Here is a 24,548-nt window from a genome sequence, read left to right as displayed (position 1 = left end):
GGTGATTGTATAGGCTTGGAAGGATTTGGAGAAGATCACTCTGGGAGCTACACTCAATGCAGTTGAGAAATGGGAAGGTAACATGGTAGTTGAATAAAGCCAAGACCTCTAGTTCAGTCATGAAAAGGTCGCTTGCCATATACAGGACCTTACAGGCCTCAACTATTTGATTTATATTGTCTACTTCATCCAAAAGCATCAACAGAATGTCTTTTGCATTGATAATGGACGCATCAGCTTTACTAACTTTTGCAAATCTTCTTTGCTGGTATAAAAACATGCGTTTCACTACATTCTCTCGTTCACATATGTGATCAAATATATCTGCTTTTGAGGATGACTTTGCAGACTTGTCATGAGTAACAAGGTTAAGAATCGCTTCAATTCCAGCCTCAACGATAGCAGTTTTACCACGGAAAGAATGACTTAAGTACTGGATTGATACTTTTAAAGATAGCTCCTTGATTAACCTTCTTTTCAATCATTGACACTACTTTAAGGTTTGATCGATCCAGAGCTTCGACAGTGTGACTCTTACAAAGAAGGTGGAAGGGATGATGATTGTTTTCCAAATGCAACTTGGGGTGATATCCTTTCCTTCTACAATATTTACTATTACAGATAAGCGAGTTAGGGACTTGACAAAAAGGTCAATGATTTGTTCCCTATTTTCAAATGTGAAATATATTGGTCGGAGTCTAAATTCAACAGGTTTGTCACAGTTAGTGATTCTTATGATAAGACTTGGCCTGTCTTCATCAATTGAGCTCCTGCTTGTTGTATCATAGTGCCATGTAGCCTTTGATCCAGGCTGTTTATGGTAAAGGGCCATGGCTGCAGCCCTCTCAACTTCTGAAGCTTGAAGTTGTTTAAAATCAGATATTGTTCTGGATGATGGTAAGACGTAAGTGTAGTTCTCATAGTCAGCTGCTTTTACTGGTACATGATTTCTGAGAGTATTATCTATTATTCCACATTCACCTTCTAGCTGTGCTGATGGTGTAAGGTAAAAGTCATGACCTTGACCATACAGATTCTTAGCAGCAATTTTTACAAACTTTCTTGAATTTTCTGTAGATAAACTACAGACAGCAAAGACCGTTGCACAAGTTAATTTTATTTCTTGAGTTGCTTGTTTTTTAACAACTCTAAGCTTTGGCCTATCTGGGCAGCTCAAGTCTGTTTGAACACCAATTTCTACTGATGGTAAAGTATGGCGTGCCAGACCAGATCTGTTAAGACTCATGGTTTCGTAACCAACTACAGAGGATTCAGCGCCATCAAACATTTGTGAATCTTCTTCAGGACCGCCCATTGCACACAACTCCTCTACCATCTCTTGTTCTTTGTTTTCAACAGCCTCCAACCTGTTGATTTCCTCATTCATTTCAAATATATCATCCACTTCTTCACTAAGGCGACATTCACGATTAGTTTGTTGATCAAGACAAAATATCTTCTCCCTTCCTGTAACCGTTTCCATCCTTCTTCCAATATCAAACAATTTATCGCTTTCTCTTCTCCATTCAGCTATGGCAACCCGCATGGAAACATTTTTAAGTGCTGTTCCTTTCTTCTTTCCAGATTTCCGATGAACTTTCATGTACACTTTGTTGTAGAAGTCTTTAACAAGAGCAACAAGTTTTTTTCAATGTGGCTTCTGCTGATAACATTCTCAGATGAGAAGGACTTTTGCCAAATTACCACCAGACTTTTGAAGTAAGCAGTGATTACCTACTTCATCTTCTTGGATCCAAGATTTGATGCATGGGAAAATATGGATATAGCAACATCACTGATCCAAGGCAATTTATCATTTAGCACAAATTGATAGCTAGACATTGTCATACACTATTGAGCACTATTCATAAACCTAGGAAATAAAATAAAATTATTAGCTAATGTACAAATATTTTCGGAAATAAAAATTTGAGCTAATTCTTTAACTTTAAGAGCTTTAGTCATGGCGAATCACAACAAATGTGCATGGAATGATGTCTTCTTATCAATTGCTTGGATTTCTGGGGTCATTCACTAATTTTGGAGCAGTATAGCCAAACAAATTAGCAACAATTCAGAAAATTTTGCATCAAAAAATTGAAAATGAAGTGTTTTTTTAATTTTTTGGACTCATTTGTTTGGAAAGAGTCTTTATTGACCAAAATAACCCTTAAAATGAGAAAGTTACGCTCATTTAAGTGAAATCGGGGTTTTTAGGGGTGCAGATGGCCTATTTTGAGCAAAAAATATTTTTTCGTTTTTTTTTGTTTATTTAGGTTACCTTGGTCTTAATAAGCAATAGGCAAGCTGGTTTCAATAATTTGACATTCTACCCCCTACCCCTACAGTAATTTGAAACGGCACAAGCTAATTCATTCTGGTGGAATGCTATATAATGTATAATGCTATAGACTGCTATGCAGTATAAATGTGATGTTTGTGAAAAGTCATTTTTGCATTCTGGTCATTTGTAATTTTATATGGTAACTTAATGTGATGAAAAACTATATAGATGCGTTGTTTGTGACAAATCATTTTCACGCATGAATAATTTAAATTGACACAAACGAATCACATACCTTATATGATATTCACTTATCGATTTCAGTAATTTAGTTTTTCTTCAAAAAAAATTTAGTTTTTCAACGAGAAAAAGACTACGTTTAGCCTATCTTTTGAAATCTAATTTGCATCGGGTTTCAGTCACCACTACATTATAAGTTCGCACGTTGAAAAAGCCTGTATGGTAGGGTTATAATATTTTTACAGCCTCATATTCTTGGGTGTTATGAATTGTGAATGTTTTGTTTAATATATACATGCTTGTCATATGATCGACTTTGATAATTTACCTGAGTACACCCTTCTTACGAATGCGTTATTTTTAACATTGATACAATTTTGGTAGAGAGGGTGACTTTTTTAACCATAGACAGATAAAACCAAGCAACCATATGGCATTTAACATCATACAATTAGAGTGAACATAAAACTATAAATTACGAACGTTTTCAGCCATACTCAAAATCAGTTATTTTCGTTACTTGAGAAGGGCTAACTTGAGTATGGCCGAAAACGTTCGTAGTTTATAGTGTTATGTTCACTCTAATTGTATGATGTTAAATGCCGTGTGGTTGCTTGGTTTTATCTGTCTATGGTTTTAACAATGAATATGATGTTTTTAACAAAGTTGATTCTACTTACTAGTAATATAGATTGTTTATCTTTACTTTTTACAATACATGTATGTTCTGTTTAATTTTCAAGAAAGTATTACTTAATTCAGTTGCTTCAATTAAGATAAGTATTATTAAAAGGAGTTTGTAGTTCCCTTCACGTTTAAATATAAATCCATACGAATGAAATCATTGACCAAGATCGTTTGGAGATTGTTTCTGACATCAATCCATTTTATCTATATTCACCTCCAGAAAATTTATCTGCTATCCAATCAACTGAAAATGAAACTCTGAATGACAACATACGGTTGTTACAAACGTTTTAATTGTTATTCATTTTTGTCTTCCAATCCCATTGACACCATAACTTGAAACCCCACTGTATTGGTTATCCCCTATCTCCATTTGACTTTAATCATACATTCATCTTTCGATTGGTTCTGTGTAGATAGCATTGCTGACATAAACTCGTGGTTGAATTGCTCCAGTACTGGACGAACTTAAATACACAGTTATGTAATGGGTCTTTACGTGACCTCTGTTTAGTGTTGTCATTAAAATGTAATAAATTACGAATATGTTCAAACCTCTTGTCAGGCATAATATGTTGGAACGTGTAGTTTTTCGCGTTTGAGTAATTTGAAACGTCACAAACAACGTCACTCTGCTGAAAAACTGTACAAATTTGATATTTGTGACAAGCCCATTGTGTTAGTTCTCATATGTCAAGTCATTTTCGTGAAAAAGGGCTTGAATGTGGTGTATGCAGGGGTTACCAACCATGACTTTTAAAGTAGCTTGCTTATTGTGATACTATAACATCCAAAGAGTGCCGTTAGTTTTATTGCTCCCTCCTGTTACTTCTGCATTTGTTACTGTTTGTTTTCAGCTGACACAATAGTGTTGGTGGAGAATCTGTTTAAATTTCAGATTATTTCCAAAGGTTTGAAAAAACTACTTGTGTTTAGGCTACAAAACTATACAGTAACTCTCATAGCAGGACATCACATTTACTTGTTATAATGTAGTTTCATCTTACAAAAAACTTTTATTTTTGCTGCAGAATTCCAATGAAATTTGAACTTGCAAATTTGCATTTGACTGTTGCACACGCTAAGTTGACCTTGTCAAGATGTCTGATGCTCATATTATAAAATTTTACCCACGCTTTTTCACATCTTATCCTTTCTGTTGCTATCGAATTGCACGATCAGTTTGCAAGAAACAATTAATCATAAATTTACCTTTAATTAAGTATGAATCAACATGAAAATGTTCCAGTGAAACTTGAAGTTCCTGAATCATGCGAAATTATAAATCAAGATGATTTAAAAACTGCTGCAGCCACCAAGGGATGTACTCCATATTTGTATCAAGAAAGGTTATCTTTCATCCAACCAACTGAGAAAGAAACTTTAAAGTGCATTATATGTTATAAACATTTCCCAAGCAAATCAGCATTGATCAGTCACAAAAAAAGTCATTTGAGGAAACGATTTTGTTGCAAACTTTGTGACAAGAGTTTTAAATGCAAATCTGAAGTGGAAAGACATCAGCCATTTCACGCTGGTGAAAACTGAAAAACCATATAAATGTGATGTTTGTGAAAAGTCTTTTTCGCAATCTAGTAATTTGAAACAACACAAGCTCACTCATTTTGGAGAAAAAACGTATAAATGTGATGTTTGTGAAAAGTCATTTTCACAATCTTGTAATTTGAAACGGCACAAGCTAATTCATTCTGGTGAAATGCTATAATGTATACTGCTATGGAATGCTATGCAGTATAAATGTGAGGTTTGTGAAAAGTCGTTTTTGTATTCTGGTCATTTGTAATCTTATATGGTAACTCAATGTGATGAAAAACTATGCAGATGCGATCTTTGTGACAAATCGTTTTCACGCATGAATAATGTAAATCGGCACAAACGAATCACACACCTTATATGACATTCAATTATCAATTTCAGCAATTTAGTCATTCTACAAGATAATTTTGTTTTTCAAGATGTAAAAGATTTTCTTCTATATTCGCGACAAAGAAATTGATCTGCTATCCAATCAACTGAAAATGAAGCTCTGAATGACAATATACGGTTGTTACAAACGTTTTATTTGTTATTCATTGTTGTCTTCCAGCCCCATTTGACTTTAATCATATATTCATCTTTCGATTGGTTCTGTGTAGATAGCATTGCTGACATAAACTCATGGTTGAATTTGTCCAGTACTGGACGAACTTTAAATACACGATTAGTCGGTTATGTAATGGGTCATCACGTGACCTCTTTTTAGTGTTGTCATTGAAATGCAATAAATTACGAATATGTTCAAGCCTCTTGCGAGGCATAACATTTCCAATAAAGGAAACTGCAAGGTCAGGTTCTCTTGACCAATAGTGACGTAGGCATGAAACCTGGTGATATCCCATAATAAAGTGCATCTCGAAGAATGCCTTCATTTCATCAACGTACGTTGAAACATGTGCGGTTTGGTTACTGTACAGAATGGTTTGGAGAATGACAATCTCTTCCAAATACTTTTCAAACCCTGCAACCTCATTAAAAACTTCGCAAGGAGTTGGATTATCGGTGACATCAAGCAGTAGCCTATTGTCAATCATGGATCTGTTCGTTTTTACATGTTTGTGATATTATCAACTTAGAAATGTTTGCTCTGGTAAATAACTATACGACTATGGTCACGTTTTTTTTTCATGCAAAGAAATTTATTTTCACACGAGTCAGTTAATATCACACAAGAGTCAGTTAATATCAAGCATTATTGTGGGTTTGACACTTGTCAGAAGATACTTCATTTCTTGATTGTTTTTTTTCCACAATGAATAGGATGTTTTTGACTAAGTTCTCCTGTTTGATTTTCAGGAAAATTTTACATAATTCAGTTGCTTCATAATAAAATAAGTGTTGTTAAGTCAGTTTGCAGTTTCGTCCTATTTTGAATATGAATCCACTCGAAAGTGTCATTGTGAAGTTTGAAGTTTCTGAAATATGCAAACCTTATGGAATTATTGACCAAGATCATTTGGAAATTGGTCCTGACACCAAGGAATATTACCCATGTTTGCATCAGGAAGAATTATCATCTCCAATTCAATCAACTGAGAATGAAGTTCTGAATGACATTGTGTGGTATTTACCGTGTGTTATAAGCATTTTAAACTGCAATCATTGTTGGTCAATCATTAGATTGTTGATCAGAGAAACCATTTTTCTGTACTACGCATTGGCTACAATCCTTGAACTACTTCGTCTCATGGGCTACGTGTTGGCAACTTTGTCTGGTGTACAACGTTGTACAACTTTGTCTGGTGAAGATGATAAAACAGCTTTTTCCGTTCTGATATTTTGCAACGCCACAAACAACTTCACAGTTCACACTGTTGAGATTTTATTTACACTAGTTGGGTGCAAAATACTGTAGCATCAATAAAACGTTTCCATCATTGGCTATTTTTAGCTCGTTTTTATTATTCTTCTTGGCTGTACTCTGTAAGAGATTGAATTCTTTGCATGAAAGTTTGTGCTGATTTTCCATAGTGAACGTGAAGAGTGGCTTCCTTGACTTCCTTTTCACAGATAAAAATGGAATAGGCAACAACGTATTGAGTTGTAGGTGCAGTAGGATGACTTACGTCACAGAGGACTGTAGTAGATTAATTTAAAGCTGTCCTAAAGGAATCACTAGTTCACAACGAAAATTTATCAAGAAAAGAGAATACGTGTCAACACATTTTTTTATCGGACAAAGAAAGGACAAAGATAAAATAAAGAGTATATAATATGTAGTTTGCTGCACGTAGTCTTGCGATAAAATGTATTCCACGTTGAGTTGTTGTTTCGCCAAATTAACCTTGGTCGATTGTCTCGCGGAAATTTGTTTTTGTCAAAATGTCTTGTAGGTCTACTCATACTATACTTTTTCACATCCCATCCCTTCTGTTGCTATCAAGTTGCATGATCAGTTTGCTAGAAACGATTAATTGTCGTTTTACCTTTCAGTATGAATCAAGATGAAAAGGTTCCAGTGAAGCTTGAAGTTCCTGAATCATGTGAAATTATTGACCAAGATGATTTAAAAACTGCTTCAGCCACCGATGAATGTCCTACGTATTTGTATCAAGAAAGGTTATCTTTCATCCAACCAACTGAGGAAGGAACTTTAAAGTGCAATATATGTTATAAACATTTCCAAAGCAAGTCAGCATTGATCAGTCACAAAAAAATTCATTTGAGGGAACGACTTTGTTGTAAACTTTGTGACAAAATCTTTAAATGCAAATCTGAAGTGGAAAGACATCAGCGATTTCACACTGGTGAAAAACCATATCGATGTAATATTTGTGAAAAATCATTTGCGCAATCTGGTCATTTGAAATCTCACAAGCTAACTCATTCTGGTGAAAAACCATATAAATGTGATATTTGTGAAACGTATTTTTCGCAATCTTGCAATTTGAAATCTCATAAACTAACTCATTCTGGAGAAAAACCATATAAATGTAATGTTTGTGTAAAGTCATTTGCACGATCTGTTGGTTTGAAATCTCATAAGTTTACTCATTCTGGAGAAAAACCATATAAATGTGATGTTTGTGAAAAGTCATTTGCACGATCTGTTGGCTTGAAATCTCATAGGCTAACTCATTCTGGTGAAAAACCATATAAGTGTGATATTTGTGAAAAGTCATTTTCCCGATCTGGCTATTTGAAATCTCATGAGCTAATTCATTCTGGTAAAAAAACATATAAATGTGATATTTGTCACAGGTCATATTCGCATTTGTCCAGTTTAAATCAGCACAAACGTCTCCACACTGGTGAAAAACCATATAAATGTGATGTTTGTGCAAAGTTGTTTTCGCAAACTCGTAGGTTGATATATCACAAGCTAACCCATTCTGGTGAAAGACCACATAAATGTGATATTTGTGACAAGTCGTTTTTAGTCATATCTGGCTTAAATCGACACAAACTAATTCACGCTGCTGAAAAAGCATATAAATGTAATGTTTGTGAAAAGTCATTTTCGCAATCTGGTGGTTTGAAATCTCATAAGCTAACTCATTCTGGTGAAAAACCATATAAATGTGATGTTTGTGACAAGTCGTTTGCACAATCTCGTGGTTTGAAATCTCATAAGCTTACTCATTCAGGTGAAAAACCATATAAATGTGATATTTGTGATAAATGGTTTTCGCACATGCATACTTTAAATCGGCACAAACGGTTTCACACTGGTGAAAAACCATATAAATGTGATGTCTGTGAAGAGTCTTTTTCGCAATCTGGTAATTTGAAATCTCATAAGCTAACTCATTCTGGTGAAAAACCACATCAATGTGATATTTGTGACGAATCGTTTTCACTCATGTATACTTTAAAAAGGCACAAACGGTTGCACACCGGTGAAAAACCATATAAATGTGATGTCTGTGACAAGTCATTTTCACAATCTAATCATTTGAATCGGCACAAGCTAATTCATTCTGGTGAAATGCTATATAAATGTGAGGTTTGTGAAAAGTCGTTTTTGCAATCTAGTCATTTAAAATCTCATATGGTAACTCATTGTGATGAAAAACTACTTACGGTAGTTGCGATATATGTGACTTAAATCAGCATAAACAAATCACACAGCTTATATGAGATTCATTTATCAATTTCAGAAATTTAGTTTTTCTACAAGAAAATTTAGTTTTTCAATGAGAAAAGGCTTACGTTTAGCCATCTTTTGAAATCTAAGTGATATCGGTTTCCAGTCACCACTACACCATAAGTTCGCACATTGACAAGGCCTGTGCATATTAGGGTTATAACAGTTTTACAACCTCATATTCTTGGGTGTTTTGAATTGTGAATGTTTGTTTTTACATGTTTGCCATATGATCGACTTTGGTTAATTACTGAGTAAACTCTTACAAATGTGATGTTTTTAACAAAGTTGATTCTGCGTACTCATAATTTATACTGTTTATCTTTACTTTTTACTTGTTAGTTCTGTTTGATTTTCAGAAATATATTACAGTAATTCAGTTGCTTCAATTAAAAGTATTATTAAAAGGAGTTTGTACTTCCTTTCAAGTTTGAATATGAATCCACACGAAATCATAGACCAAGATCATTTAGAGGTTGTTCCTGACACTAATCAATGTTGTCTATATTCGCCTCGAGAAGATTCATCTCCTATCCAATCAACTGAGAATGAAACTCTGAATGACAATACACGGTTGTAACAAACGTTTTAATTGTTTTTTATTGTTGACTTCGAGTCACATCCACACCATATAAGTTATACGGTTGTAACAAACGTTTTAATTGTTTTTTATTGTTGACTTCGAGTCACATCCACACCATAACGTGAAACCCCACTATATTGGTTTTTCGTATTAGGTGTCTTGCCAAATACACAGCCACTGCTCTTGAACAGTGTCGAACCGGCAGCCTCTTGAACGTCGAACCATGACTCTCACCACTTTCTTGTGCTGGTTAGCCTACTTATTTCTTCTGTTTAGTTTTTAGGACAAAAAGTAGTTGATTTAGGTTGTTCATTTTCATTGATATCATATTAGCTCAATCATAAATTTTAAATTTTAAGAAAAAGGGTAGTTGATTTAGTTGGTTGATTCTAAACAAGTATAATTATAATCAGTTTGATTTTCACCAGAATGGGTCAATTTATGAGATTGGTGCGATGTTTATAACAAATATATTTTCGTGAAAGTAATGTATCCAGAGGTTGGCATCCAAAATTCTAACAGTACGTTCTAAGACCTTGTGAAATATGTATTATAAATTAATAATATATTATGTTACTATCAGGAACTTTGATCTATAGTGGATTTTTATATGTATGCCTATATTCGCATGACAGTAACTACAGAAATATTATGCATCGCACTACACGAAAGAGCAAAAAGCCTGTAAAAGTTTCGAAATGGATTGCAAGTGAATATGCTTACACACTAGTAATATGGTTGCTCACTATTTAGTTTAGTTGTTAATTTATTTGGATTAATACTAAACTCGAAAATAAAACTTCGTGAATAAACTTTTCATTAAAAATCTTTGTGTATAATTTTATGTGATTTTAAGTTACTTTTGTTCTATTGTTACCATTTAAATATCGGACTAGATTTTGGCACTTGTGCTAAAAATCAGAAAAGCATAAGGCAACACTGGTGATTGGGAAAAATTTGTGATTTTTCATACAAAAAATTAGAAGTTTTGCAGTGATTTTACATTCAGTGATCACCATCCCTAGTTTCTTCGTAAAGTGTTTAAATAGTGATTCATATCACCAAGTTCCATCCTTGTGGGTTGTTTACTTTTACACATCAGACGTTGGAAAGTGCGACATACCCTTTCCAGTTTCAATGGCGGTTCATCAGTGTTTTTCTACGTTTAATTTAAGTGATGTCGAAAGCGTTGAAGTTGAATTGTTAACTTGTTAGGTAACTCATTCTGGTGAAAAAGCATATGCATTCTCATTTAAATGTAATTAAAGCTCATGCAATCAACTCATTTTGGTAAAGAACCGTATGAATGTCGCAAGGATTCTTGTCACATGTTCGAATGGAACTCGACACAAAGGTCTTCACACTTTAATAACATTTTTCATTTCCAGCTTAATTTGAAGTATCAGTGTAAACGTTGTTGTCGAATAGTTAATACATGACGTGACTCATTCTGATGGAAAATCATATGCATCTACTGTATACTACAAAGCGTTTTCATGCTTTTAATAACTTGAAACCCCTAAGATCAATCATTCTATGCCTAATATATTAAGGTTATTTCATCATACCAATATGTTGTAAGTGGAACAACATATTTTCCCTCAATTTCTTTGAAAAGCATAAAAAGTTACACTTTGTTACAATGAAGCATATGAATATGATGTTTTTGCCAAAGTTAATTTACCAATGTGTTTCATTTGACCAATCGTTTTTACATCAGCTTAGAAGTGTTTGCTCTGGTGAATCACCCATATAAATGTTATGTTTTCGACAAAGTTGATTCTACATACTCGTAATTTAGAAAGTTTATCTTTACCTTATTGATGTTTTTTTTGTGATTTTCAGGAAATGATTGCTTCATTCAGCTTCTTCATTTTAAATAAGTATCGTGTTATTAAGTTAGTTTGTAGTTCTCTTCACTTTTGATTATGAATCCACACGAAAGTGTTCCTGTGAAGCTTGAAGTTTCTGAAGTATGCGAACCTTACGGAATTATTGATTAAGATCATTTAGAAACTATTGTAGACACCAAGGAAGGTCATCCATGTTTGTATCAAGAAAAATTATCTTCCATCCAATCAACTGAGAATGAAACTCTGTATGGCAATATACGGTATGCTGCAAACATTTTAAACGTTCATCATCGTTGGTCAATTACTATTAGATAGTTCATCAGATGAACCATTTTGCAGTGATTTCTTAATGAGTAGTTGCAAAGTTGCAAACTAGAAAGTCATCTGTGAACACCCACGAGTGAAAGAACATAATACGTTGGCTGTAGAAATGTTTTTTGTTACAACTGTTGTTTTTTTATCGTTTTAGTAATTTGCAACGTCACAAACAACTTCACACTGTTGATAATGATAAAACTGGAAAGTTTGTTTAGTTACACCAGTTGAGTGCAAAATACTGTAGCATCAATAAAAAGTCTCCATCATTGGCAATTTTTAGCCAGTTTTTATTCTTCTGGGCTGTACTCTGTAAGAGATTGAATTCTTTGCATGAAAGTTTGTGTAGTATGAATCAAGATGAAAAGGTTCCAGTGAAGTTTGAAGTTCCTGAATCATATGAAATTATTGACGAAGATGATTTAAAGATGCTATACAAATGTGATGTTTTTGAAAAGTCGTTTTTGCATTCCGGTCATTTGAAATCTCATATGCTAACTCATTCTGGTGAAAAGCCATATAAGTGTGATGTTAGTGAACAGTCATTTGCACGATCTGATGGTTTGGAATCTCATAAGCTAACTCATTCTGGTGAAAAAGCATACAAATGTGATATTTGTGATAAATGGTTTTCGCACATGCATACTTTGAATCGACACAAACGGTCTCACACTGGTGAAAAACCATATAAATGTGATGTCTGTGAAAAGTCTTTTTCGCAATCTGGTGGTTTAAAATCTCATAAGCTAACTCATTCTGGTGAAAAACCACATCAATGTGATGTCTGTGAAAAGTCTGTTTCGCAGTCTGGTAATTTGAAATCTCATAAGCTAACTCATTCTAGTGAAAAACCACATCAATGTGATATTTGTGGCAAATCGTTTTCACTCATGTATACTTTGAATCGTCACAAACTGTTTAACACTGATGAAAACCCATATAAATGTGATGTCTGTGGCAAGTCATTTTCACAATCTAGTCATTTGAATCGGCACAAGCTAATTCATTCTGGTGAAGTGCAATATAAATGTAAGGTTTGTGAAAAGTCTTTTTTGCAATCTGGTAATTTGAAATCTCATAAGCTAACCCATTCTGGTGAAAAACCACATCACTGTGATATTTGTGACAAATCGTTTTCACGCATGTATACTTTGAATCGGCACAAACGGTTTCACACTGGTGAAAAATCATATAAATGTGATGTCTGTGACAAGTCATTTTCACAATCTAATGATTTGAAATCTCATAATCTAACTCATTCTGGTGAAAAACCATATAAATGTGATGTCTGTGAAAAGTCTTTTTCGCAATCTGGTAATTTGAAATCTCATAAGCTAACTCATTCTGGTGAAAAACCACATCAATGTGATATTTGTGGCAAATCGTTTTCACTCATGTATACTTTGAATCGTCACAAACTGTTTACACTGATGAAAAACCATCTAAATGTGATGTCTGTGACAAGTCATTTTCACAATCTAATGATTTGAAATCTCATAATCTAACTCATTCTGGTGAAAAACCATATAAATGTGATGTCTGTGAAAAGTCTTTTTCGCAATCTGGTAATTTGAAATCTCATAAGCTAACTCATTCTGGTGAAAAACTACATCAATGTGAAGCTAATTCATTCTGGGGAAGTGCGATATGCTGTAAATGTAAGGTTTGTGAAAAGACGTTTTTGCAATCTAATCCTTTAAAATCTCATATGGTAACTCATTGTGATGAAAAACTACCTAGTTGCGATGTTTGTGACAAATTATTTTCACGCATTATAATTTAAATCAGCACAAACAAATCACACACCTCACCAAATCACATGTCCAAAATTCTAACAGTACGTTCTAAGACCTTGTGAAATATATATTATAAATTAATAATATATTATGTTATTGTCAGGAACTAGTTTTTTACATCTATGCCTATATTTGCATGAAAGTAACTATAGGGATGGGCAATTCAGAATAATTCACTATTCCAGAATTATTCTGGAATACTAAACCGAATCCAGAATCGAATCCAGAATACCAAATCCTATTAACTTCCAGGCTCCAGCAACACAAAAAGTAAAAACTTTCAGACACAAAAGCTACACATTCAAAGTAAATTTTTGTTGCAATGCAACACATTAAGGCATTCTAAATGACTTCCAGCCAAATGGGAGCAGCGTTGCCAGATGATGGAAGCCGCTTGGCAACAAAAAGTAACTAAAATTTCACCAGATGTTTAAAACACCCTAAACAGGCCCGTAGCCAGGCGGAAGCCAGGGAGGCATTGCCCCCCCCTGGAAAAATTTTGCCCCCTGGCAAAATCTCAACATTCTCGAGCAACAGCAACAATTATAATGATTTTGTCCAAAAAAAATTTTTGCCCCCCCCCTAAAAAAATTTTCGCCCCCCCCTTGCTCTGCGGTCTGGCTACGCCCCTGACCCTAAATAAGCAATTTCGCTTAAATACAAATAGTTTTTAAGACATGAGACACTGCCATCATCCATATGCAAACCTCTTGCGAAACGTTTTCTATACGAGCAGGGATTATTTGCAAAAAGGTTAAAAAAACTTTCTTGAAAAAAATTGAGTAGGGAAAATTTCACCAGATTTCACCAAAAAGTTATCTGGTTCCAAGGTCAAAAAGCTTGACAATAAAGACCTCTAAATTTCACCAGAATTTTTCAATTTGACATTCTATCTCCCCATCTGGCAACGCTGAACGGGAGCGCAGCTTAGTTTCCGTCAACCCGCAGTCAAAAAGAATCGCTCGGAAGATGCTGATGTGGCAGATATGCTGAGGTGTTTCAGAGCCAACTCCTTTAGCAGGGGGCATCTGCTCAATGTTGTTACGCGCACCAGTCAAACTATCGCAGAGTCGCATACGCACGTGAATTGAAAAAAAGCAGTGCATGATTGTGCATGTGTACAAAGCGTGAAGAAAATTGCGCGCTTAGTTTCTTTGATTGCTCATGCGAGCGAGTGACGTAGAGTTGCATGCGCCATGCGCGCACAACGCGTGCACAATGGTTTTGAAAGTGCGGACTGCGGATGGTGTCAGTGCAAAGAAAAAGTGCAAACCACACTTTTTTTCAGTTCACTGTCTCAAGCTGACAGCTTGCACAAGACTTATGTATATCCTTAAAACCGAATCTTATTACCCGGTTTTATTGCCGTTTTGGATTCGGATAGTTTAGGATCCGAATCCTTCTGGATTCGATATTCTGAATTTTTTTTGCAGATTAAATTACAGGTGTAATTTTTAATATCTTTTCAGGAATTATCGATTCATTACTTTTTTGCATGTTTTTGCAGACCTTCTGATGATCCGTTAGGTGAAACAATTTGTAAAGGCTTCAGATAGTAATAACTACATTTGATTTATGTAATGTTTTACATTCTCTGGCAGGAAGTTTCTGTCAATCAAACACTTTGGCTGTTGCAGGGAAACAAGTGGCTAACCACAATTATTAACACAATTTGTTTCATCGAAAAAATTGCTTTACTAGTTTTGGGGAATACACACGATACGAACAAGCATGGCTCGTGCAAACCTAAATACCGTACCATAGTAGAAGATATATTAAAAGTCTTGGCATTACATAGAAAATTCATCTCTACAGTAGATAAATGAAAGATAAATAAATAGGGAAATCAGGCAAAAATGTATGCAAAATAAAGTGACCTAACAAATGAAAAGTAACCTAAAAACATAAAAAGTGACTTTTTTTTTAACTTTTTAAATATTGACCCCACAACCATGAAATTTTGGTTCTACATTTCTTTTGTTAATTCGTACAACTAAAAAAAAGTAACTTAAGTGACAAAAATTCGCCCTACTCATAAGCTAACTCATTCTGATGAAAAACCACATAAATGTGATATTTGTGACAAGTCGTTTTTAGTGATATGTAACTTAAATCGGCACAAAATACTTGACGCCTATGAAAAACTATATAAATGTAATGTTTGTGAAAAGTTGTTTTTGCAATCTGGTGATTTGAAATCTCATAAGCTAACTCATTCTGGTGAGAAATCATGTAAATGTGATATTTGTGACAAATCGTTTTCACACATGTATATCTTCGTATCCACACAAACGGTTTCATACTAGTTAAAAACCATATAAATGTGATGTTTGTGAAAAGTCATTCCCACAATTTAGTAGTTTGAAACGGCACAAGCTAATTCATTCCAGTGAAAAACCATATAAATGTGATGTTTGTGAAAAGTCATTTTCACAATCCTTACTTATTTGCCGTGTATATGGATGATATATCGACTGTATTCAGCAAAGCCAAGGCCGGCTGTTATATAGGTAATACACTTGTCAATCATCTCAGGTTTGTTGATATTTGTTGTATCTTTCCAAGTGTTCATGGTCTGCAGCATATCTTGTGTGTGTGTGAAGATTATGCGCTTTCTAACGACGTCATTTTTTACTGCAAAAGTCATTTTCTATGTACTTCCAAGCCAATCACTTAAAGTTAAATTTGAATCCAATTGTACGTCTCAATGGAAGTGCGATCAAATTTGTAGATAGTGTCAAATATTTGGGTGTTTTTCTTGACACGGCAATGTGTGACGACAAGGATATAAATCGACAAGTGAGAGCAATCTACTGTTCTGCCAACAAATTAAAATCAAAATTTTACAAGTGCTCCAGTGATATTAAAAATGTTCTATTCCGTTCATATTGTACTCCAATGTGTGCATGTCGTCTATCATCAACGTGACATTAAACGCCTGCGGGTTGTCTTCAATAACGCATTTAGAATTATACACAATTTGCCTAAACACTAGTATAGCGTACGTAAACATCAAGTCTTGTGCAACATTATAACATTTGTTGGAAGATGCGAATTATCGTCTAACTCTATTGTTGCCTTCCTGATGAGGTCCGACTGCCATCGCAAATCAAATTATCATCTTCATTACAATAACAGTATGTATTAGGGTGGGTCGCGAAAGGGACTTTTTTACCAAATCGAAAACCTCAAATGGTTATTTGAAAATAGGCCCGAAAAATACTCCATGCCAAATCTGAGCTCATTTGGTCTTGTAATAGCTTGCGAAAATCCATTTGAAATTTCCCAAAAATCCTGATTTTTTGAGAAAAATGCCAAATACAATTTTTTCTCCAGAACATGAAAAAAATTATTCTGTCACACTATATTGATGGAATGCATGCTCTTATACAGTTTAGATGTCATTGTACTCCTTTAAAGGTCAATTCAACTAGGATCATGTCTCAAAAATACTTGCTTGAAAATGTGAAAAAAACGTCAAATATGCATGATGTCGAATACAATTGAAATAATGTGTATTGTATACTGCAGTGTATTATACTGTATACTAGTGTGTATAGGCTAAAAGTAATTGATAAAATGCTTTATTGCAGCACACATTTGAAACATTTTCTCAATTGTTCGAAGTTTTGTAGCATTCAATTAGAATTATATAGAAACGTATTATGCAAAAACATCTATGAAAGCAGTTCGGCTGCAGTCAGTCAATTCATTCATCAATGGTTGTTCCATCATAACTGCCACTTTGGTGCACACTGTACAAATGAAATAAAATCCTTCTTCGAATCAGATGTTTGTAACAATGAAATATGTGAGTACCTCAAGGTTGGCCTTCACATTACCAACAAGACCATGTTCACTAACGTTCAACCGGCAAACACTGGAGGCCAAAGTCAACCATCGAGCATGGTTTAAGGGGCCGATCTTGATGCTCTCGAGTCGGGCTGGTACAGATCCATTTCGAATAGCTGCATAAACCTCATACAGATACAGTTGATCATCTGATAAATCATGCACAATCTCTTGAGGTAGCCTAGTTCTCGGATAGATGGGGCATTTTCGATGTAAATCTGCTTTAAAAATGCACAAACGGGTTCACACTGGTGAAAAACCGTATAAATGTGATGTTTGTGAAAAGTTATTTACGCAATTAATTAATTTAAAACCTCATGAACTAACTCACTCTGGTAAAAAGCCACATGAATGTAATGTTTATAAATAGTCATTTTCACGATTATCTAATTCAAATCAACACAAACAACTCCACGCTGGTGAAAGACCATATTAGTGTGATGTTTGTGAAAAAAACTTTTTGCGATCTGATAAATTGAAGTCTCAGTCAAATACTATCATATAAACACTATCCATAAAATCCATACATCATGTAATCACTATCTCAGTCCAACCCTTTTATCTTATTTGACTTGAAAAAAATTGGTCACAATTTTCGACGTATGGCAAGGAGCAAGATCCTGTTGAAACACCCCTGAACCATCTTGAATCGCCTTATGCATCTCTGGAATCGCCTGTTTTTAGTCATAAATTTTAAGTCATTGTGACTGTACCTCCGAGATTTAGTCGCTACGGGTTTGCAATTATTTTTCACACTTGAAAATAATGATGGACACTCTACTTGGGCGGCGGCTACGGCACATGTCCCAGACATATTATTTGAAATGATGAGGTCATTTTCAGGACCAACCAATTCGAAAACTAAACGTTTATGCTTGCTTTGAAAATCTAAACCAAGAATTATATCAGAGCATAAGTTCTTTAGAATATAAAGTTCGACGTTGTTATACGTGCGATCAAGAATGTTTAGGTTTACTACACATTTACCGAGAACTCGACTTTTGGCTGACATTTGAGCCATCGTCACTTCGAGCCTTGCCGGAAAAACTTTGAGGTTTAAGTCTTTAACTGATCGTTCGTTGATAAAACTCTTAGAACTTCCGGTGTCAATTAGAGCGGACAGTTCATGACCAGCAATGTTTATAAAAATTGTTGACTGTTTCAAGTCATTGTTCACAGTTTTTGCTGAACAGACATTACCTTGAGAGGGCGTACCGGTACTGGTCGCTGGACATTGAATATCAATTGATGCTGCCGCCGTGTTATTTGCTTGATGGCCAGAGCTGTTCCCGTTCTTTCGACAGACTATTGCCCAATGTCCTTTCTTGTTGCACTTAAAACAAACTGATGAACGCGCTACACAGTTCTTGCGGTTATGAGAACGCTTACTCCCACAGAAGTAACATTGATGTTGAGTATAAGTGGCTGATAGATTGTCGGATTTTTCGTTGTTGTCACTAACGTTTATGTCACTCTTAGAGGCTGACGCTAACACGTCCTTTTCAGAGAATTCAGCTTTGTGGCTGTTGTAAACTTCAAAATCTTTGGCTTCTTTTTCTGCTTCAGTTAACGATAACGCTTGGTTGAAAGCCGACTCAAAATCCAAAGTTTTATTCTCCAAAAGACGCTGCCTGATATTCCGCGAAAATATTCCATTGATAAATGCGTCTCTCAGCATAATATTCTTATGTTCTGCTGCAGACACAGCTTTAAAATTGCAGTTCTTTGCTAAATTTTCTAAATGGTGCCGAAACTTATGTAAGGTTTGATCTGAGTTCTGCTTTGCAGATGCCAGCACATGTCGCGCATATATTTCGTTTGGTTTCTTGATATAAATTTGTTCCAAAAGCTGCATGGCTCCTTCATAAGTCTCGCACTCATCAATGTATTCAAAAACTTGGGGCGAAATCATGCTGATCAATGCTTTTAATTTAAGTCTTAAACGGTTGGCTTCGTTTTCGGCAGGTCCCTGTTGTAAGTGCTCCTGAATATAGTTCTCAAAGACTTGTCGCCAGTGTCTAAATTCTCTGGCCGCTTGTACATTGCCAGGCTCAATGTCTAATCGCTGAGGTTTTAACAACCTCTCCATCCTTTGCGATTTTTAGTTGAAAATTTTTAAGTTGGTTAAATTGTCATGAAACTAAAGATGACTTTATTGATAAAGTTTTAACCAACTTAAAATGCGGCCACCCCAACTTAAAACATACTAAAAATGAAGGCAGGTAGCTCACAACAACAAGCAACACAAAATAGAGAACCGCCAGAAGGACAAAACACGCCAACAAAGTAATCAGTAGAACAAGGACCAGTACAGAAACAAAGTACGTAGAAATAACGTAAAACAATATATTATAACATTCACGTCGATGTATTGGGCAGATCTCATCATTCCTTCGACCGAACGAAGTGATCCCGCACCATGGAAACAGAAACAACCTCAAAGTATTTTTTTTTCAGGTTGTTTCACGGTTTGGTCTGTATGACATGCACGGAGTTTCTCATTAAGGGAGTGGTGTACTTATTGACTCTGATTTCCTTGAACGAAAAAATAGCTTTCATCTGAAAACATCACTTCCGATCAGTCTTTCTTTGGCCAGTGTCGATACTTCTTTGCCCATAACAATCGTTTAGCCTTCATTCTCTGTGTCATAAGTTGTTTTTTGAGTGGTCTGTGGGCTGTAAAACCGACCTTCACAAGCCTCCTTCGAACAGTGCTTGAACCCACAGCGACTCCACCTGTTTCTAGATCTTTTTGCAAATCAACACTGGTCTTTCGTGTTGCAAGTTTGTTTTGATAAATCAAATGCAACTTACAAATCATTTCTCGATGTCATGTTAGGTTTTCTTGCGCAAGTTTCGTTTTGGTGACAGAGATCCAGTTGTAATTCCTTGTTTGATAATCTGTGAGACTGAGCGCTGACTGACACCAAAAATCGTAGTGATTTCTCTGTGACTTCACAGTATGCTGGAATAGCGTAAAAATCTTCATACGTTTCCTAGAAGTCATGTCCATTCACAGACCTGTGTGGTGAATGCTAAGTTAATCAATGAGGCTGGCGCAATGCAGTGTACTGTATTGCATCAGCTGGCTAACGGATCAGTTGGCTGACGCAATTCAGCTTCATGCTACACACAAATTGTGTTCATGGTTCTGGTTGTCTTTTTATTTGTATTTTAATGATTCTTTGATAGGCAAAAATTTTCTTGCTTTGTAAAAGCCCAAAACGCTTGTGTATATTAGGGCTATATAATTTTCACTACCTCGTATTCCTGGGTGTGATGACGTTGATTTCGTTCTGATATGTTTTTGATATGATCGAGTCAGAAGTGTTTACTCTCTCTAGTAAATAACCATACGAATGTGAAGAAAGGCGTTCTTCCCGGCTATCAGCACAAGGCTGATTACTCACTAGCACAGCGAGCAGCAGTAACGCTTCGCTAACCAGAACGGTGTAGCTTCCACGCTAGCTATTAAGACCTCCAATTAAACGTTTAAGTTATTTTGGCAGCCGATTGTAGCATCAAATAGACAGCGATAGACACGTGTTTCGCCCATGATGCTGGGCTCATCAGTATCGCACCGTATTCTTGCCACTTGAGTAATCGACCGCCGCTTTACCAGTCAGTTTAGCTCTTATCTTTGTGGAAAGAATACGGCAAGAATACGGTGCGATACTGATGAGCCCAGCCTCATGGGCGAAACACGTGTCTATCGCTGTCTATTCGATGCTACAATCGGCTGCCAAAATAACTTAACCATACGAATATTGTGTTTTTGACAATAAATATGATGTTTTTGATAAAGTCAATTTTATGTACTCGTAATTTGAAATATTTATTTTCACTTTTTACATGTTTCTTCTGTTTGGTTTTGAGAAAAACTTACTTTGTTCAATCGTTTTATTTTTAATAAGTATCAGTAATATAAGTTTGTAGTTCCCCTTCACTTTTGAATATGAATCCACACGAAAGTGTCCCTGTGAAGCTTGAAGTTCTTGAAGTATGCGAACCTTGTGGAATCATTGACAGGGATCATTCGGAAACTGCTGCAGACGCCAAGGAATGTCATCCATATTTGCATCGAGAAGGATCTCCCATCCAATCAACGGAGAATAAAGCTCTGAATATCAACATACGGTATGATATCAACTATTATTAATTGATAAAGCGTATCAGACAAAACTGTTTTACTGGAATTTTTGTAGTAAAGTTTACAATTCAAGTCTAATGGAGAGAGCAATCAATGAACACTCACAAGTGAAAAGACATAAATGTGTTATTTGTAGCATGTGGTTTTTGCTTTTTAGTAATTTGAAACGTCACAAACAACTTCACAAACCTGTGGCCAGATATTTTCACAAACCTCTAAGGCTATCTTGACATGGCAAGTAAACATGAAATTATGATTTGATAAGTTGAAATTACAACTTATGTAATTAAACCAATCATTAAATAAACTAATTTTCCTCACGACTTTTTGTCCCCATTTTATACTTATTTCCAAATTACGCTTTTTCACAGCACATCATTTCTGTATGTCAGTTTTATGGTTAGTTTTCAGAAAACAATTCAATCATTTTATTTTTCAGTATAAGTCAACATGAAAAGGTTCAAATGAAGCTTGAAGTTCCCGAAGTATGCGAACCTTATGAAATCAACGATCAATATCATTTGAAAACTGCTTTATCCACCAATGAATGTCTTCCATATTTGTATCAAGAAGGATTATCTTCCATCCAACCAACTGACAAGGAATGCTGTAACCGTTTCCAACGCAAGTCAGAATTGATTACTCATGATAACATAAATTTCAAGGAACGATTTTATTGCAATTTTTGTGATCAGAGTTTTAAATACAAATCTAAATTGGAAATTCATCAACGAATGCACACTGGTAAAAAACCATATAAATGTGATGTTTGTAATAAGTTTTTTTCGCAATTTGGTAGTTTGAAATCTCACAAACTTAGTCATTCTGGTGAAAAGCCATACGAATGTGATGTTTGTGAAAAGTCATTTTCACGTATATCTGCTTTAAATATACACAAACGGGTTCACACTGGTGAAAAACCATACAAATGTGATGTTTGTGAAAAGTCGTTTTCACATATATCTGCTTTAAAAAGACACAAATTTGTTCACACTGGTGAAAAACCATATAAATGTGATGTTTGTGAAAAGTTATTTTCACATATATCTGCTTTAAAAAGCCACAAACGGGTTCACACTGGTGAAAAACCATATAAATGTGATGTTTGTGAAAAGTCGTTTTCACATATATCTGCTTTGAAAAAACACAAACGGTTTCATACTGGTGAAAAACCATATAAATGTGATGTTTGTGAAAAGTTTTTTTCGCAATTTGGTAATTTGAAATCTCACGAGATAACTCATTCTGGTGAAAAACCATATAAATGTGATGTTTGTGAAAAGTCGTTTTCACGTATATCTGCTTTAAATAGACACAAACGGGTTCACACTGGTGAAAAACCATACAAATGTGATGCTTGTGAAAAGTCGTTTTCATATTTATCTGTTTTAAAAAAACACAAACGGCTTCACACTGGTGAAAAGCCATATAAATGTGATGTTTGTAAAAAGTTTTTTTCGCAATTTGATAATTTGAAATCTCACAAGATAACTCATTCTGGTGAAAAACCATACGACTGTGATGTTTGTAAAAAGTCATTTTCACGCCTATCTAATCTAAATCAACACAAACGAGTCCACGCTGGTGAAAAGACATATAAATATGATGTTTGTGAAAAGTATTTTTCGCGATCTGGTAATTTGAAATCTCACAAGCTAACTCATTCTGGTGAAAAACCATACGTTGTAGTTGCAACTCCTTGTTTGATATTTGGTGTGCTGATCGCTGACTGACACAAAAAATCGTAATGATCTCTCGGTGACTTTACAGTATGCTCGAATAGCGTATAAATCTTCGTATGTTTCCTAGAAGAGATGTCCATTTACAGACCTGTATGGTGTGGCGAATGCTAAGTGAATCAATGAGGCTGACGCAATGCAGTGTATTGCATCAGCCAGCCAACGGATCAGTTGGCTGACGTAATTCAGCTTTATGCTAAACACAAACTGTGTTCATAGTTCTGGTTGTCTTTTTATTTGTATTTTAATGATCCTTTGATATTATCAAAAGTTTTCTTGCTTTTAAAAGGCCCAAAACGCTTGTGTATATTAGGGTTATATCATTTTCACTACCTCGCATTCCTGGGTGTGATGACATTGATTTCGTTCATATATGTTTTTGATATGATCGAGTCAGAAGTGTTTACTCTCTCTAGTAAATAACCATACGAATATTGTGTTTTTGATAATGAAAATGATCTTTTTGACAAAGTTAATTTTACGTACTCGTAATTTGGAATATTTATTTTCACTTTTTACATGTTTCTTCTGTTTGATTTTCAGGAAAACTTACTTTGTTCAATCGTTTTATTTTTAATAAGTATCAGTGATATAAGTTTGTAGTTTCCTTCACTTTTGAAAATGAATCCACACGAAACTCTCTGTGAAGCTTGAAGTTCTTGAAGTATGCGAACCTTATGGAATTATTATTCAACATCACTTGGAAACTGTTTTCGACACCAAGGAATGTTATCCATATTTGCATTGAGAAGGATTATCTTCCATCCAATCAACTGAGAATAAAGCTCTGAATATCAACATACGGAATGGTATCAATTATTATTAAATCATAAAGCGTATCAGATAAAACTGTTTTACCGGAATTTGTTGTAGTAAGGTTTACAGTTTAAGTCTAATGTAGAGAGCAATCGATGAACACTCACAAGTGAAAAGACATAAATGTGTTATTTGTAGCATGTGGTTTTTGCTTTTTAGTAATTTGAAACGTCACAAACAACTTCACAAACCTGTGGCCAGGTATTTTCACAAACCTTTAAGGCTAACTCGACCTGGCATTGGCAAGTAAACATAAAATTATGATGTGACAATGACAAGTTGATGAATTGAATTTCAAACTATTTATGATACTGTGAATTACAAATTAAACCAATCATTAAACAAACTAATTTAAAAAAACTGTGTGCAATTTCGGAAACACAAATCTTGAAATATTCTAAACTAGCTTTCACACTTTGTGCCAAATAAATTTTATTGCCCTGTGTAATATATTGATTTCTGTTAGGGACAACAAACAGTACATAAAGTTTGAGAACCAATAACCTTTAGTCTAGAACGTAAACAACGCAGTAGCCTACAATTCAAATTGTATGCCTGTTCTGAATTTTCTCCCAAATTTTACAAGTTT

General features: G+C 34.9%; 3 protein-coding genes across 3 annotated transcripts; 2 read left to right on the top strand and 1 right to left on the bottom strand.

Moving 5' to 3' along the window:
* Positions 1-6,143: 6,143 nt before the first annotated feature.
* On the top strand, positions 6,144-13,096 carry LOC145771189 (uncharacterized). Its single transcript, XM_082582923.1, has 5 exons — positions 6,144-6,331; positions 7,202-7,801; positions 7,970-8,792; positions 11,284-11,336; positions 11,890-13,096. The coding sequence occupies exons 1-5, from the start codon at positions 6,144-6,146 to the stop codon at positions 13,094-13,096; spliced, it is 2,871 nt and encodes a 956-aa protein (XP_082439049.1).
* Positions 13,097-17,840: 4,744 nt separating this feature from the next.
* LOC145771187 (uncharacterized) lies at positions 17,841-19,343 on the bottom strand. The gene has a single exon (XM_082582922.1). It carries the CDS (start codon positions 19,341-19,343, stop codon positions 17,841-17,843), a length of 1,503 nt encoding a protein of 500 aa, XP_082439048.1.
* A 1,947-nt stretch (positions 19,344-21,290) lies between these two features.
* On the top strand, positions 21,291-23,679 carry LOC145770387 (uncharacterized). Its single transcript, XM_082582022.1, has 2 exons — positions 21,291-21,391; positions 21,844-23,679. Exon 2 carries the CDS (start codon positions 21,869-21,871, stop codon positions 23,135-23,137), a length of 1,269 nt encoding a protein of 422 aa, XP_082438148.1. The 5' UTR covers positions 21,291-21,391; positions 21,844-21,868; the 3' UTR covers positions 23,138-23,679.
* Positions 23,680-24,548: the final 869 nt, after the last annotated feature.

Source organism: Aplidium turbinatum, chromosome 5, assembly GCF_918807975.1.
Source record: "Aplidium turbinatum chromosome 5, kaAplTurb1.1, whole genome shotgun sequence".
NCBI classification, from domain to species: Eukaryota; Metazoa; Chordata; class Ascidiacea; order Aplousobranchia; family Polyclinidae; genus Aplidium; species Aplidium turbinatum.
Note: the sequence above shows the minus strand (reverse complement) of the source record. Positions and strands in the feature narration are given on the sequence as shown.

Excerpts from the sequence above, each read along its gene's own strand:
- LOC145771189 (XM_082582923.1), top strand. The coding sequence starts at position 6,144 with ATGAATCCACTCGAAAGTGTCATTGTGAAGTTTGAAGTTTCTGAAATA. Across the intron at positions 6,332-7,201 it reads GTTCTGAATGACATTGTGTG|TATGAATCAAGATGAAAAGG; the intron begins GTATTTACCGTG and ends TTTACCTTTCAG. Across the intron at positions 11,337-11,889 it reads AATAAGTATCGTGTTATTAA|CCAGTTTTTATTCTTCTGGG; the intron begins GTTAGTTTGTAG and ends GGCAATTTTTAG.
- LOC145771187 (XM_082582922.1), bottom strand. The coding sequence starts at position 19,343 with ATGGAGAGGTTGTTAAAACCTCAGCGATTAGACATTGAGCCTGGCAAT.
- LOC145770387 (XM_082582022.1), top strand. The coding sequence starts at position 21,869 with ATGAAGCTTGAAGTTCCCGAAGTATGCGAACCTTATGAAATCAACGAT.